Raw genomic sequence first — 15,941 nt, forward strand, 5'->3', positions numbered from 1 at the left:
GGCTGGTATAGTAAGTATAACAAGTACAAGAGCTAGTACAACCAATATAGTTGTTGGCACAGAAGGTACAAGGGTTGGTACATCCAATACAGTGGCTGGTACAGGAAGGACTGGTACAACAAGTACAATGGCTAGAAATCATAATGAATGATTAAATACCCTTGCCTTCAATATTTCTTCGCGATGGAAGCCTCCAAAACAGTTCCCAACAGCCGATATACTTCATGGGCAGCCTTCAAGAGAGAGAGAAAGAGAGTAGCCATCATTAAGGCAGCCTAGAACAGTGATAGAGGCTACTGTGCAGCAAGAGAGCCTCTATTAATGAAGAGAGAGGGCTCCAATTTATAGATTTGGGCCTCCCATGAGCTAAAATGGCAAGAGAAGGCTACAATGACAAGTGGAGAGCCACACAAAAGCTGAAGTGACAAGTGTGAGGCCACTTGTCTCACTTTGAACCGCTTTCTAACAAGTGTCAAGCCACTTGTCTCACTTTGGTCCACTTTCTTGCCACATGTCCGAATCTAAGAGATGGGTCCTTCTATAAACTGTCTCTAAAAATATCCCAACTAGTAGCCCATTTGTCATAGGTACTCTGGCAACTCTTGGTATTTGCTCAATTCCAGACGTAATAACGTGAACAGAATTTCCATTGGAGTCGGGCCAAAAATAGCAACCCTTCTAAATTTCAGGAGTGTGATTCTTTGTATTGTAGGATAATCCCCCATTCCCAGAGCTTGTACTTTCCAAATATTTAGACATCCTATAGTCCACCAGAACCCTTTCATATTGGGAAATGTCCAGGCTAGTGACATCAAAAGTACGGTCCACCAAGGATTCAGCTTTGGTGGCTTCAATAAGCTTGTGAACCTGTGGGTTCTCATGAAGAAGCTTCAACTCCTCTTCGCTTGCCTACAACTACCTCTTTACATGATCCAATTCAGCCCTAAATGCATTGGGCTCCTCTTCGTAAACCTTTTCCTTGCCAAGGGATGGCTGTCCCACCCAAACCACATTAGGGTCATGAGGGCTCGCCACATATCGGCCACGAGATGCATCCGAGGCATGTGTAGCACTAGTGCCCTCTAGAGTTGGGCACCTCTTTGTTAGAAGTCATCTCCTGTCTATTTGTATACACCAGGGCCTCTGTTGTGGGTGTGCCCGCCCGTATATCATTTTTCCACACTCCCCGTATTTTTTCCCTATTTTTCCCATTTTTTCCTAGTGGTTGGAGGGCTGCCAGGTGATGCCAGGAGCATCCTATTGCTGGCCGACTGGATCTACATCAGTCGTGGGCTGTAGGAGTGCTGGCCGACTTGCTTTGCTCGGGCGTAGGCATCTGTAGCTGGCCGACTACTATTTTCAGCAGTCGTGGGTATTTTCTCAGTCGTGGGCACCTTCTGTAGCTGGCCGACTGCTCACATGGAGATGTATATATTGCCCCTCAGCCCCCACCACTTTCTCATTCAGTTTTTCGGGATCTTGTGTATAGAGAAGAGTTTACACACCTATCTCTCTGTGTTTCTTGTGCTTATTATTTTATGCAGTCTACTTGCTCTTGTCTACCCAAGTTTGGTTGTCATTTCCGCTGCATATTCTGACATGGTATCAGAGCCCTAGGCTCTAGGAGATCTTGGGCGTTTTTCTGAGCAAGAGGGGGAGCAACAGGTTGCTGATCGGTGGACTGTTCCGGGCTGAACGGGAAGAGAAGGTGCAAGAGGAAGGCGGGCAAAGGGGCTGGACAGCCACTTGCATATTTTCAGATTTTCAGATTTTTGCCACCCACCCACCCTTTCAGGTTACTCTCCGAGATGGCAGATTTACTAGAGATGGCTGAGAAGCACGTGAAGATTCCGACTCTCCCCACGTTCCCAGTGGATCGGCAGTTGGACGGGTCCAATTACAGCATCTGGAAGGTCATGATGGAGTCAGTTTTGGAGTCATATGATCTTGCTGATTTTATTATCATAGGGGTGCCACGGCCGGAAGATGAGGAAGGGGAGTTATTATCGACGAGGAAGGACCGCGAGGCACAAGCACTCATGTGGGACCGTGTCAACGCCAGGGTCCGGTCGTTTATATTCCTCAATTGCACACCACAGGTGATCAACCATGTGAAGCACATGACGCTGGCGAGAGGCATATGGGAGCACTTGGCTTCTTTGTACAACAGGGTGTCACCCATGAAGCGGATATCCTTGGAAGTGCAGATGCGGGTTATGAACCCTGCAAAGTCTTCGACGATGCGCGAACACATTAACAAGCTGCAAGCCCTTCAGCAGGAAGTCCTTCCAGCTGGGAAAGAGATATCATCTGAAGATATGGCCATCACGTTACTTTCCCACTTGCCTGGTCAGTATTCCGCTTTCTATTCCTCATTGATCACGAGTGGCAGGCTCAGCACCATTACTTGGGAGGAGCTTGTGCCAATGGTCTTGGACCAGGAGGAACGTTTCACGAACCCTCCTCACGGCGGAGGTTCGGAGGCCTTAACTGGCCAACGGTCGAAAGGCCGTAATACCAACAAGGGCAAAGGGAAGGCTTCACCGGAGAAGTCTTCTGAGAAGAAGCCTGATCCAGAACGAGAGAAGCTGAAGGCCGAAAGATCGTGTAATGATTGTGGCGAGAAAGGCCACTACTGGAGGAAGTGCCCTAAGCGGACAGGGAAGACTGCTGATTCCTTAGCCTCAGCTGCGAAGACTCCGGCATTTGTGCACTTGGAGATGGAGGACTCCGATGCTTCATCATCTTCGAGCAAAGAGGCAGTTGGCTTCACCGCAAAGGATACCCGAGAATGGATTCTCGACAGTGGTGCTTCTAGGCACATGACTCCATCCCGTGACTTCTTTCTGGATCTGAAACGGCAGTCAGGTCGTATCTTTATTGGCGATAACTCCACTATTCCGATTCATAGTGAGGGCCGGATGGAGATTATTCCCGACAGCAAGGGGGGCAAGCATGCTTCCCGTGTTCTTTATGTCCCTGCTCTGGGCTTTCATCTTTTGTCAGTGCATGAGGTATGCAAGACTGGCTTTCGGGTGGAATTTGAGGAGCATTCAGTTGCTCTAAGGGACCGTGAGACAGGCAAAGTTGTTTGGGAAGGCGGTGTGGAGAATGGCATCTACAAGCTCTCTGCACTCTCCTCACTGACAGGCTCTCAGGTCGGAGATTTGTGGCACTTTCGTTTTGGCCACTTAAATGTGGATGCTTTGCGGCGCGCCTTCCGGGGTTGGCTTGCCAGATGTTGGAAATAGGCAGAACGCTGCAGTTCTTGCATACGTGGTAAGCAGCACAGGGAATCCTTTCCGAAGCAGGCTTCCAGGCGGGCTTCGAAACCATTGGAGTTGATTCACACTGACTTGTGTGGACCACAGCAGATACCATCCTTGGGAGGATCTCTCTACTTCATGCTGCTTGTTGATGATTGTACCAGATTCACGTGGGTCTACTTTCTTTCACAAAAGGACCAGGCTTTTGCTCGGTTCAAGGATTGGCACGTGATGGTGGAGAAAGAGTCTGGATTTCAGGTCAAGACTCTTAGGGCTGACAAAGGAGGTGAATTCTCCTCGACTGTATTTTTCCGATTTTGTGCAGATCATGGCATCAAGAGGGAATTGGCCCATACAGGATTGCCTTCGGAGAATGGAGTTGTTGAACGTAAGAACAGGACTGTGGTGGAGATGGCGAGGACCATGCTGGAGCATCGTGATCTTCCTCGTCCACTTTGGGGTGAGGCTGTGGCAACAGCTGTCCATACCATTAACCGCTCTCCGACGACTTCTGTACCCCATATGACTCCATTTGAGGCATATTTTGGCATGAAATCCGATGTCTCGCACTTCCGTGTCTTTGGGAGTGACGCGTATGTACATATTCCGAAGAAGCAGAGGGGGAAGCTTGACTCCAAGTCTCGCAAGCTGGTATTTGTGGGGTATAACTCTCTTTCCAAGGGATACAGGTTGTATGATCCAGAGAGGAACGAGATTGTTGTCAGCCGGGATGTGGTCTTTGACGAGCATGTTCCAGCATCCACTGTCGAGGATCCGCCACTTCTTGGAGATCCAGAGGAGTCTGATGATGATTCCCAGTCTACCACTCCAGTTGATCCACCTCAGTCATCACAGGAGGTTGAGCCCGCAGCTGGAGTTGAGCCCCCACGACCATAGGAGGCTCCACGATCTGTTCGAGTACCTAGGTGGTTGTTAGACACCCTTCGGGAGTCGGGTGTCACGGAGCTACCCTCCGAGTGGACCACAGAGGACGGCCCTCGAAGATCACATCGAGTCCGAGATAAAAGCAACACGGCGGAGCTTCTTCAGGTGAACTATGCTCTGATGTCTCGTATCATGCGGGATAAAGAGCCCACTTCCGTAAAGGAAGCCCTTTCACAGGATACTTGGAGGGAAGCCATGCAGGTGGAACTTGACGCCATCGAGAAGAACAACACTTGGGAGTTGGTACCGAGGCCGTCGAAGCGGTCAGTCATTGGTGTCAAATGGGTCTTTAAGACCAAGTACGCGGCTGATGGGTCGGTGGACAAACACAAAGCCAGGCTCCTGGCTAAGGGTTATGCTCAGCGGCCAGGCATCGACTACGAGGATACCTTTGCACCGACAGCGCGGATGACCACGATTCGGACCGTTCTTGCCCTTGCTTCTTCTCAAAGGTGGCCCGTGTACCAGATGGATGTAAAATCGGCGTTCCTTAATGGTGACCTGCAGGAGGAGGTGTACGTTGAGCAGCCTCTTTCCTTTTCCAGGATCGGAAGGGATGGTTTACAGGTTACGTAAGGCCTTGTATGGTCTTAAGCAGGCTCCCAGGGCTTGGAATCAAAAGATTGATTCCTTCTTTATTCGGACCGGATTTCAGAGATCGGTTGCAGATCCGAACCTATATCTCTTTCGGGAACGCGGCATGGTCACACTTATCATCCTTTATGTGGATGATCTCATTCTCACCGGCGGTCATGTGGAGCACATTGGAGTGACGAAGGCTGCCTTGTCAATGGAGTTTGAGATGACCGACTTAGGCTTACTCCACTTCTTCTTGGGATTGGAGATCTGGCAGACCCACAGGGGGTTTTTCGTCTCTCAGCAGCGGTATGTTCATGAGTTGCTTGAGGCCTTTGGGATGGAGAACTGCAAGCCTATTACTTCGCCGATGGACCCGAACACAAAGTTAACCGTCACAGATCCTTGTGAGCCAGTTGATGCCTCGCAGTACCGGAAGTTGGTTGGTTCATTGATCTGGTTGCTGAACACCAGATTGGACTTGAGCTTCTCCGTGGGGCTGTTGAGCTCTTTTATGCAGACGCCATTGAAGACTCATTGGGACGCAGGATTGCGGACCTTGCGGTATCTGCAGAGTACGAAGGATCTGGGACTCTTTTACACAGGAGGGAATGGAGTCAAGCTCCAAGGTTGGAGTGACTCAGATTGGGGAGGAGATCCAGACACGAGGAGATCTACTTCAGGATACACTTTTACCCTCGCCTCAGGAGCAGTTTCTTGGAGCAGCAAGAAGCAGCCAACTATTGCCCTTTCTTCGACAGAGGCAGAGTATCGGGCTGCTTGTGGTGCTGCTTGTGAGGTTGTATGGCTGCGGAGGCTGCTAGGCGAGATGGGGTTTCCACAGAGGGAGCCCACAGTCATCCAGTGTGATAACCTGAGTTGTATAGCTATTGCTCGGAACCCGGTTTTCCATGCCCGGACCAAGCATATAGGGATACAGTATCACTTTGTACGTGAGAAGATCTTGGCGGGTGACATCTTGCTACTTTATTGTTCGACGGAGGACAATGCGGCGGACCTCTTCACGAAGTCTCTACCTCAGGCTACGCTCAGGCGGCACTCCTGCTCCCTGGGGTTGGTTTCACAGCCAGGCACTGAGAGGGGGTGTTAGAAGTCATCTTGTGTCTACCAAGGCCTCTGTTGTGGGTGTGCCCGCCCGTATATCATTTTTCCACACTCCCCGTATTTTTTCCCTATTTTTCCCATTTTTTCCTAGTGGTTGGAGGGCTGCCAGGTGATGCCAGGAGCATCCTATTGCTGGCCGACTGGATCTACATCAGTCGTGGGCTGTAGGAGTGCTGGCCGACTTGCTTTGCTCAGGCGTAGGCATCTGTAGCTGGCCGACTGCTATTTTCAGCAGTCGTGGGTATTTTCTCAGTCGTGGGCACCTTCTGTAGCTGGCCGACTGCTCACATGGAGATGTATATATTGCCCCTCAGCCCCCACCACTTTCTCATTCAGTTTTTCGGGATCTTGTGTATAGAGAAGAGTTTACACACCTATCTCTCTGTGTTTCTTGTGCTGATTATTTTCTGCAGTCTACTTGCTCTTGTCTACCCAAGTTTGGCTGTCATTTCCGCTGCATATTCTGACACTCTTCACGTCTTGCTTGGTTTTCCATAGTATCAAGTGTACTATCAACACGGTGTCCAAGCCCACAAGATCATTTCCCAGAGAGGGAAACAACTGTGCTTTGATACCAATGTAATGCACCCCACAAGGTGTAAGCACGTATTGGGCACCGTATTTTTAAGACGGCTCAAGACATAGGCGAAACTAGAAAGAGAAAGTGCTCAGTAACACCACACTAGGGGTGGAATCCGGGCCGACCCCCCCCCCTCCTCAATACCAAGTTAAGCCAGATTTGCCATAAATGCACCACAAATGAATACAGATACCAAACAAGACGATCGGAGAAGAGTTCCTTTCATAGTCGATGTCCCTCGAGAAATCCTCCCGCCCCCTTCACTAGAGTGAGCAGTCACGGTACTAGCTTTCCGGGTCCACACACGATGTTGGTGTGCCCGTACTTGCGCCTGGACTAGGTATCTCAATGGAAGGAGTCTCATTGGAAGATGAAGATGCTGTCCGACACGTTTAGCAGCCGGCCATCAGCCAAGAGATCATAATAGTGTCCCAGTTTGAAAAGCTTGGAATGTCCAGCAGGTAGAAGAGAGGTTTCAGCAACTGTAGGGGCTGTACGACCAGGCCAAAGCAGTCGACCAGCAGCCTGCAGGTGATCGGCCAGCAGCCTGTAGCAAATTGGCCAGCAGCATAACCAGAGTGGAGGGTGGCTGCGGGTCAAGAAGTAGGTGTGGGTCGCTTCTATACTTTCCATTTTGCAAAACGACCTGCTTATGGGGAACTATGCACAGAAGCGATGGATTCCAAAGTGGCCTGACTTCTTTTCGAAAACCTTTCGTGGATGCGAATTCAGCCCTACATGCCTTCAATTTGTTCTCCACCAACCTCGATAACACGTGGGGGTTACAATGTATAAGTAAGATGTCCTCTTCACATGCCTAGGTCATTTGGGTGCCCACTCAGTTGGACCCCAGGCACATTTAATGAGTGTCCACTCACTTACTAATAAATGTGAACCTGCAAAGGTTATAACATTACAAAGCAATTTTAATAAAAATAACAAAGGTTTTGGGCAAACCCTGTTCACAGGCCACAAAACACGTCAGAATACAAGGCACTCGCATGGTTCACGGGTAGGCGTCCCAAGCCCGTGAACTGGACATTCATAGCAGGCAAACACACGAATACAGATCACATGAAAACAATGTCATGCATGCGAACATGTGTGCATGTGCAATTGATTTATGAACAAAACTCCTGGTCATGGAACATGTACAAACGCACTGGCATTTCCGGGTATGAATTTGGCACATCAAAAAGCGCGGCACTAGGACCCAAAACACTATGATCCACATACTGGCCACATTTGGGCATGAGAAATTGGGGAAAACCATATAAGTGGCCAAATGGTAACATCCTTCAGCCCCTAGATGTTCTTTTTAGGTGCTATCTACTCCAACTTTGATAAATCATGTTTGCAAAGTTTTTGCATTGCATGAATGCCATTGGAAATCTGGTATGTGATGCCCATCAAGCTTGTATCTTGAGGAATCCTTAGTAATACAATCATATGACAAGGGGGGGGGGGGGGGGGGCGCCTTTCTAGCCCCATTGCCAATGTCATTTAAATTTCAGCATTGCTATTTTGTTTGGTTTTATGCCATTTTATTTGTTTAATCATAGTTATAGTTGAATCATTTTGTTTAATCGTAGTAATAGTTGAAGTGTGTGGCAAGATTAAGCTCAACCCTGTCTGGGGCAATTACACTTTTATCCCTCAAATTAAATAACACCACCTGTTTTTTATGTCAGCTAGTAACCCTTTCTTTTTTTGTTTTAAATGTTGAGCAACCCTATTCAGTTGTGCATACTAACCTAAATGGTTCTGTTGAGCACACGGGGTTGCCACCTGCATTGGCTTGATTGGGTCTAGGGAGTGACAAAGAAAATCAGGACTGTATCTGCATTTTTTTTATAAATATTCAAAGAGCTGCTTTAACATGATTTAACGACATACCTTTCTTCAGGAGTCAGACTAGAGTATGTCTTCTGTACTGGATCTGGCGAGTCCCTAGAGTTCCTTAAGGAAGGCGAATGCCTTCGTTGAGGAGGTGGAGATGGCAAGCGTGGAGACCTTGACTCCCTCCAAGACTTTGATCGCCGCCTTAAATCCTTTCGAGGAGATCTGGAATACCGTTCTGATTCAGGTGAGCGAGATGCTGATCTGCAAAATTTCCATTCCAACAGCAGTCAGTGCCATAAACCAAACACATTCATACATATCTTGTGTAAAGAGAAAACCACAAGCAATCTAGTCATCCTTGGATGATGATCGACAGACAAACTCTCGAAGTGAAGACCTTAGTCATGCATAAGCACACAGTGACACATGGCTAGCATGTTCTAAGAGTCCGAGCCATGCACCAAGCATATAATGGATACCTTGCAGAGACCAGCAACTAGACTAGCTATCCTTGGATGACTATAAGACCTCATCACAAAACCTAACATGATTCATTACACAAACCTAACTAGATTATCACCATTGGAGGAAGGGCTACAGAAATCAGTGCACCATTGCTTTGATGTATTTTAAGCACGAGGCTTGAAGAGCAACACCCACCGTGAAATTCTTCGCCTGTTTCCTGAAGACTTGTCTTGCCCATCCTTCAGCTGGGAAGACGATCTTTCTGGAGAAGCTGAATGCCTGCCTCCCTTTTTGTGAGAATCCACATTTGTCAGCCCATCTTTTGAATGGGGTGAATATGACCTATCACCAGGAGAACCTCCTCGCCCCTTCCTATGAGTATCAGGGGACCTGGAACGGGTCCTACCTCTGGCAGGAGAAGGAGACAATGACCCGTACCTGTCCCGTCTAGATGCCACATTGTTAGACCTGCACAAATTCTGATATAATCAACTTTAAGTAGACCTCGGCAAAACACGAACTAATGTCAGGCTACAGAGCTAAATCACCCTGCCCCCAGAAATAGGAGAACCATAAAACATGTTAAGTGGCACCTCAATAATGGCTGCGGTACTGTAATATTCGTTTGCTCTCCTATTGGTACTGATTCCCCTCACACCCCTCCTGTTACCTACTTTGCCTGATCCATCCAGCTGGATGCAATTCTTCTCTGACCTACTTTGCCTTCATTATGGTGCTCTTCTTTTTTAATGCAGGTTCTAAGGCTCTTTCTTTGTGACTGTATGCAGACATGCAATCAGAGGCTTTCTCTGCAGACGAATTCAGAATGCATAACTCTCAAAAATCTTCATACAGCCCGAATTCTTCTTCGTAGCCCCTCTTAGGGCTGTGAAGAACTGCATACATTCACAAACAAAGGACCTTAGAACACCTTCATTAACTAGAGCAAACAATGAAGGACGCACATAGGGCTAAAATTGAAGGAGGACACATTAAGGCAAAGCAATGAAGAAGGCCACACAAGCTGGCTAAAATTGAAGACATTTTATTCAGCCTAAAGGGAAAATACAGCTAGTAAAAGCCTGCATGAGAAGCCAAAATCATCCAGAAGGTTGCAAAAGATTAATTGAAATAAAAGGCCCTTGTCCTTGGCATAATTAATAAAAAACCAGTTGGAAAATAGGTAGCTACACCTGGAGTAACGACCACCCCTTGGAGAAGGTGAACGATAGCGTGGAGAGGGAGATGGTGACCGACCTGCCATAAGATGAGGCATTTCTTAAGCCTGTCATCATAAAGCATCAGGATTTGACACACTGGTTGCAGTAAAGTAGAATACCACGATAAGGAGACCGCCTATACCCTCCATAGCTCATGCGTCCTCTGAAACAAACCCCCAAACCCAAATAAAAACCAAAAAAAACAATAATTGAACACATGCTGCATCAGATGCCAAAAAAAAAACACTCCAACCAGAACAGCAACGAAATAGAGCATTCAAATTTTTGTAGTGTAAAATTCCTCTAGTGGTTCTCCTAGCCCTGGTTAGAACAACAGGTTGAATCTGTGCGTAAATGGGGTTTCAAATGTAGATTCAAAATGTAGAACATTAACCTTGGTCTCCCTTTCACTCTCATTTCATCAGGCCCCTTTCTATTTTCTTCAGCAAACACCACAGTGATCTCCCGACCTCTGAAGATTTGCCGATTCATATGTCGCTTTGCTTCAGCAGCATCAACAGGATCCAGGAACTGCACAAATCCAAAACCCCGAGGCTCCCTGCATATAGATTAGCGCCTAGTTTAGTCATTTACATAGTGGAAACATACTAAATAACAACTCACAGCACGAAAATAAATAAGCCGAGGGTTCATCAGGGTTATTGGTTGAAATAAAAAAACTTGAGGCCAGCTTTAAGCTCAAAAAGTCCAATTACCAACCCCCTCGTCTAAACTACAAAGATAGACTGGCCTACACATACCAAACATAACCTGACAGCATTTCTGCTCAGAGGAGTGTGTGTGTGGTTCACACATACATAACAAACCAAGCTCTGGGCTGCTGACCTTGCTGTGTAGTTACTATCTGCGCCACATCAATTAAATGTATAGGACTTCATATTCTTCATTTCTGTTGAGACTCATTTTTTGCTCCGTTCTCTACATCTCTTTAAGCATTGGCCACAAACTTTCTTCGTTTGGACTTCTCTTGCATCAGTATCTCTTGAGGTCTCCCAAAAACTTTTTCTTTGTACACCACCTTTACAGCCTTGAAGAAGCCAAAAAGTTAGGCAACATAGAAGCACAAAAGAGCCAGCTGAGAAAGCTTCAGCCAGGGCCTGTGTTCCAGTCTCTCTCTCACAACTATCTTCCTAATTGACATACAATTCGAGGATAGAAATGAATGCTAACTCAACACAAAACTTACTAACATTTGTAAACAGCCCAAGGGTGCTAGTAAAAGCTCTATAAAAAAATGGGTTCAAGGAGCATTATTCTCAGTCACAAATTTACGCCAAGCATATCACTCCTGCCACAATATACAATTTCTTTTAATTATTCCCAAGCAGTCCTCGGGCACCTTTCACATGTCTGCAATTGGTGAAAGATACTTCTACAAAGCACTTGGAGGTTACCCAGTGTAATAATCTTTTGGAAGATATACATCTCTGATACGTCCAAATCTCTCAAATGAAGCACGAACTTCTTCAGGCCTGCAATGCAATTATGAAGACAGCTTTCAATGAATGAAATCTCAGAGCCATATGCATGCTATGGCTATAAGTTCTATTGGCAAGCATCAAAACAAACCAAATTGCTAGCCTTACTTTATACTCCTTACAATGTCAGCAACCATAAGTAAAAGAGACACACCTGCTGTCTTTAGGAATATTGCGAACAAGGAGGCCACAAGGCGCATCTCTATGCCCACCATAGCGCCCTCTTGGAGGGCTTCTACCATGCCCGCCATAACCCCTTCGTGGAGGACTATAACTGGGACTGCGCCGCATGCTTCTGAGGAGAAGAGACACCAATAATTGTGAGGAGGAGAGAAATCCAATAGGAAAAAGTAGCACATAACCATATAACAGCTTGTCTCTTCTTCTTTTTAAGTTCTCCAGAGTCCAAAGAACCAATTTCTGGAAAGTGATCAATCATCAGCACAGATTTGAAAAAGTTCCTACATCAACAACTCACTCTAAAGTTCATAGCAAAAAAGATAAACATCGTACAAGACAAGTCAATCACCTGCTCTGCACTAACAAAGGAATCTTTGTGCAACAAAGAATCCCCACTATAATTGGGGTAATCCTTTGCCCTTCACCACCATACACCATGCCATCTCCATGAGGGGTCAATTCTTCCTATATGCAACTCCGCCGTTTTGCTGTGGTGTATATGGCATCGTACATCGATGGTTTATGCCCTTTTGTGACAAGTATGCCTTGAAGGCATTAGACATACACTCCCTCCCTCTATCTGAACCAAGTGTTTGCACTTTACATCTTGTGTCATTTTCAGCCATGGCAACATAATGTTGAAAACACATGAAGACCTCAGATTTTGCCTTAACGGGGTAAACCCCATGCAAATATGGAATAGTCATCAATAAATGTCACAAAGTATTGATGCTTTCCCGAGGAAGGTGACCACATACATCACTGTGAATGAGCTGCAATTTCTTAACAGCTCTTACCGAACCATCCTTTGGAAAGGCATTCCGATGCATCTTGCTTAAATCCCTCACATACATGTCTGGGAGGCAGCTCCACATGAGGCATATCCATCACCATATGATGCTTCTGCAAAAGCATGAAACTACCAAAACTTACATGCCCAAAGCACGCATGCCATAACTCTGCCTCTTGCATGGTAGGAGTAGTGGTAGCCACCATACACGCATCATGCATCTTCTTCTCATACCTGTCAAGCTGATATAGCCCATGGTACAAAGTCCCAAAAGTAGTCCTTTTCACGGTCTCTAACTGCTTATTGGGATATCTTCACCACAACACTAGCATGGAAAAGGCTTCATGCTGGGATTGGATAAAGAGATGCATATGCAAGGTAAAGGCAAGCTGCCCTGCTGGATTTATGAACAAAGGCAAAGGGAAAAACAAGGAGCATGTGCCTATGCCCAAGGATCCAAACAAGCATAAGAGGAAAGAGCATATATATGATGATGTGGATGAGCAGTCTAAGGACTCTTCTTCCCCTCCTCAGAAGCTTATGGAATTTAAAACAGGGGATATGCACGTTAAATTTGAAGACTATCATGGAAATTTTCATATGGACAAGGCTCTTGCCTTTATTTCACAATTTGAATTTTCTTCAGGAGAACTATTGAGAAAATTCCAAACTCAAACACGGTGGTCACCATCTTAAGGGCACTACTATCTTGGTGGCTAGCCGAGAAGATTCTTGGTATTGCTCCTAAGACCTAGGAAGGCTTCAAAGCTGCATTTAGAAAGCAATTTTTGCCTCCCCACTCTGAGAAGAACATCATCAAAGAGTGGGACATTTTCAGCCAAAGGGAACATGAGAAAGTGGAAGCATATAATGCACACTTTTGGAAAGTGATGCAGGCTCGGCGATACATCCCTCTTGCATCCCATATTCAAATTAATAATGCAATGAAGAAGAGTATTTCCCCATACTATATTTTTGTTAGAGATGTGGTTGAACATAGCAATGTGGAGCAAGAGGGCACACAATGGGAAAAGGCCTGGAGTCGAGGAAAGGGTGCACAAGGCAGAGCTCAACCTAGCTCCGCCAAATTTCTCATGTGAGTAACTTTGCATGTAACATGCCTACATGTATGTGGATTTGCATGTGACATGCGCATGCTTATCATGGCAAGTCCTCCAGCGGCGTCGGGCAGCAGCGGAAGCAAAAAGAAAAGGCCACGCCTCAGAAGGATGAGTCCGGCGATAGGAGGATGAGTCTGGCAATGGAATTCAGAAGCAGAACTTGTGCTATGATACCATGATGACGATCAGAGTTACATGGCACCAAAATGATGGATTGGATGAGAGAGAGAGAAAGAGAGATGTAGCAAGCTCAATGAGAAGCGGATGTGCACGACTCAATAATGGTTTGATTGATTGATGTGTTGTTAAGATTCACCAAGTACAATAGCGTTAGAGGCTCATCTGAATGACATCAACGTATGTCAAACAAGTATAATATCTAGATATTTATTCTAACCACTCTAAGAGTGGGTTGACACGCACTTACTCACCTACACACATAAGTGAGAGTCACACACTCACGAGACTCCGAATCCCACAAACTTTTCACTATGCCGAACCCCTTGTTTGTGTTATCTATGACACACACACACTTTTTTTTTTGGTAAAACCAGTTGAAATTGCATTATATCATGAATGTACAAAAGGGTCAGGCATCAGGAGGATGTCTAAACCCTAGAACTCAAAAAACAGCAGTAACAAAGTTCTATGCAAGAGCAGGGCAGTGCTCAAGAAAAGAGCCTATGCCCTATCTATCAGAAACAGTAAAAGAAAAGCTGAACACAAGAAACATCCAAATCTCCCTCATGCACGGCATCATATAAAGACTGCCGCAACGAGGCTCGGAAGAATTCATAAGGCTGCTGAAGGGGTGAATTCAGATATGTATAATTTCGCTGTAGCCAGAGGGTCCACAAGGCCCAATATCTGATCCAATGGAAAAAAAGAGAATACTGTGACAATGAAGCTGATAAGGTGCCAAACATCCAGAAAAACTTGTAGAATCTGTGTGCAGGAAATCTGAGAGATAAGAAATAGGAGATCTTGTCTAGAAGGATTCTAGAACATGAACAAGACCACAATAAATGCGGAACACTCTCAGTAGTATGATGACATCTTGGACAAATAGGAGAGGCAATCCTTCTTTGAGCCAATTTCACTCCCACTGGAAAAATACCAACAATGCATCTCCAGAGAAAGAGTCTCTGTTTCAGTGGCATTTTCAACTTCCATATCAAAGTCAGTTTTGCTTTCCACCAAGCTAAAGACTTATCCAGATGCCAAAGAGAATTAGCATGTTGAGCAATCCATGGAGGAGGTAATATCAATCGATAAGCCTGTATAGAAGTCAAATGATGCAAAGATTGAGAGGATAATCTTGAGCCAGAAGACTGAAGATGCCAATCTTGAAGCCTGTCTCTTACATCCAATGTTGGAATCGGAATGAAAGGGTGTAAGAGATCTGCAATAACTTTCCATATAGATCTATGATGCATCCCAAGATTGTATTGTTGGCAAGCTGCCGAAAAAGAAAGAATTTGCCCTGTAGTATCCACTACATCATCGATGAAGCGGATGCCCAATTTCATAAGATTGTAAGCTCTGATTGGTTGTTGTACAGCAAGGGGAGAGTAAAAAACAGCACTCCAATGTATGCTTTCCATTCGAAGCGAGGAAGCTATAGAAGCAGGATGGGGAGACCATTTGATGCGGGAGAGCACTTTCTTCCAATCCTGAATCAAGGAAGTAGAAAATGGACAACCAGGGATTTTACCTTGAAATTTGCCAAGCACTACTTCCAATGGATCAACCAACCAGTGACCATAAGCATTGGTGCGCATACGACCACACAGAATAGCCAACATGATAGACCAAGGCTGTTCTTGCTGAAAGAAGGTTTTGAGCATAGTGATCTTTCTTGCCAGCGCATGAAATTTGATGTTTATAATATTCAAACCACCATGCATTTTTGGCGAGCAAAGCAGGTCCATTTTGAGCAGCCTTAAAGCTTTTTTATGAAGCTTAGTTTTCCAAAAAATTTCCATGGCTTGAGACATAAAAGAAGAAAGATCTCGAGATGACCAATGTAATAGAGGAAGGTAGAATTGAACATAAGCCAGAACAATGGACTGAACAATTCGAAGCCGTACATGTAATGGCCAAGTGGAGATCTTCCAATATTCTAATTTGTCCTTAATTTTGTTTAGCACCCAAGATATTTGTTGCTTATTTCTGATTTTCCAGCCAATGGGATAGCCCAAGTGTCTTACTATGCTTTCCGGATAAATAATCTGGCCAGGCCACAGGATAGCATGCCAATCACAATGCTTGAGAGGTAAAAGTTTCGATTTCTGAAAATTAATCTTTAAACCAGCTGCCAACCCAAAATCTG

At 45.7% G+C, this 15,941-nt stretch overlaps 1 protein-coding gene across 5 annotated transcripts in view; it reads right to left on the reverse strand.

Moving 5' to 3' along the window:
• Window positions 1-15,941, reverse strand: part of LOC147619781 (serine/arginine-rich SC35-like splicing factor SCL30A) — a 99,902-nt gene that overhangs the window by 36,939 nt on the left and 47,022 nt on the right. For 3 of the 5 annotated variants that reach the window (XR_015270079.1, XM_086825620.1, XM_086825619.1), the window contains exons 2-9: window positions 11,673-11,813; window positions 11,435-11,512; window positions 10,414-10,578; window positions 10,139-10,182; window positions 9,993-10,056; window positions 8,995-9,267; window positions 8,389-8,595; window positions 8,247-8,300 (exon numbers count right to left, since the gene is read on the reverse strand). Coding sequence is in view for 4 of the 5 variants with exons in the window: in XM_086825620.1 (XP_086681746.1) it covers window positions 8,247-8,300; window positions 8,389-8,595; window positions 8,995-9,267; window positions 9,993-10,056; window positions 10,139-10,182; window positions 10,414-10,578; window positions 11,435-11,512; window positions 11,673-11,809 (1,022 nt within the window). In the remaining variant the exon portion in view is untranslated. The remainder of the gene's footprint in view (window positions 1-8,246; window positions 8,301-8,388; window positions 8,596-8,994; window positions 9,268-9,992; window positions 10,057-10,138; window positions 10,183-10,413; window positions 10,579-11,434; window positions 11,513-11,672; window positions 11,814-15,941) is intronic. The other 2 variants (XM_086825622.1, XM_086825621.1) reach the window with 1 other exon arrangement.

The sequence above is a fragment of the Cibotium barometz genome, chromosome 32 (assembly GCF_041138505.1).
Source record: "Cibotium barometz isolate CiBa-2024 chromosome 32, ASM4113850v1, whole genome shotgun sequence".
NCBI classification, from domain to species: Eukaryota; Viridiplantae; Streptophyta; class Polypodiopsida; order Cyatheales; family Cibotiaceae; genus Cibotium; species Cibotium barometz.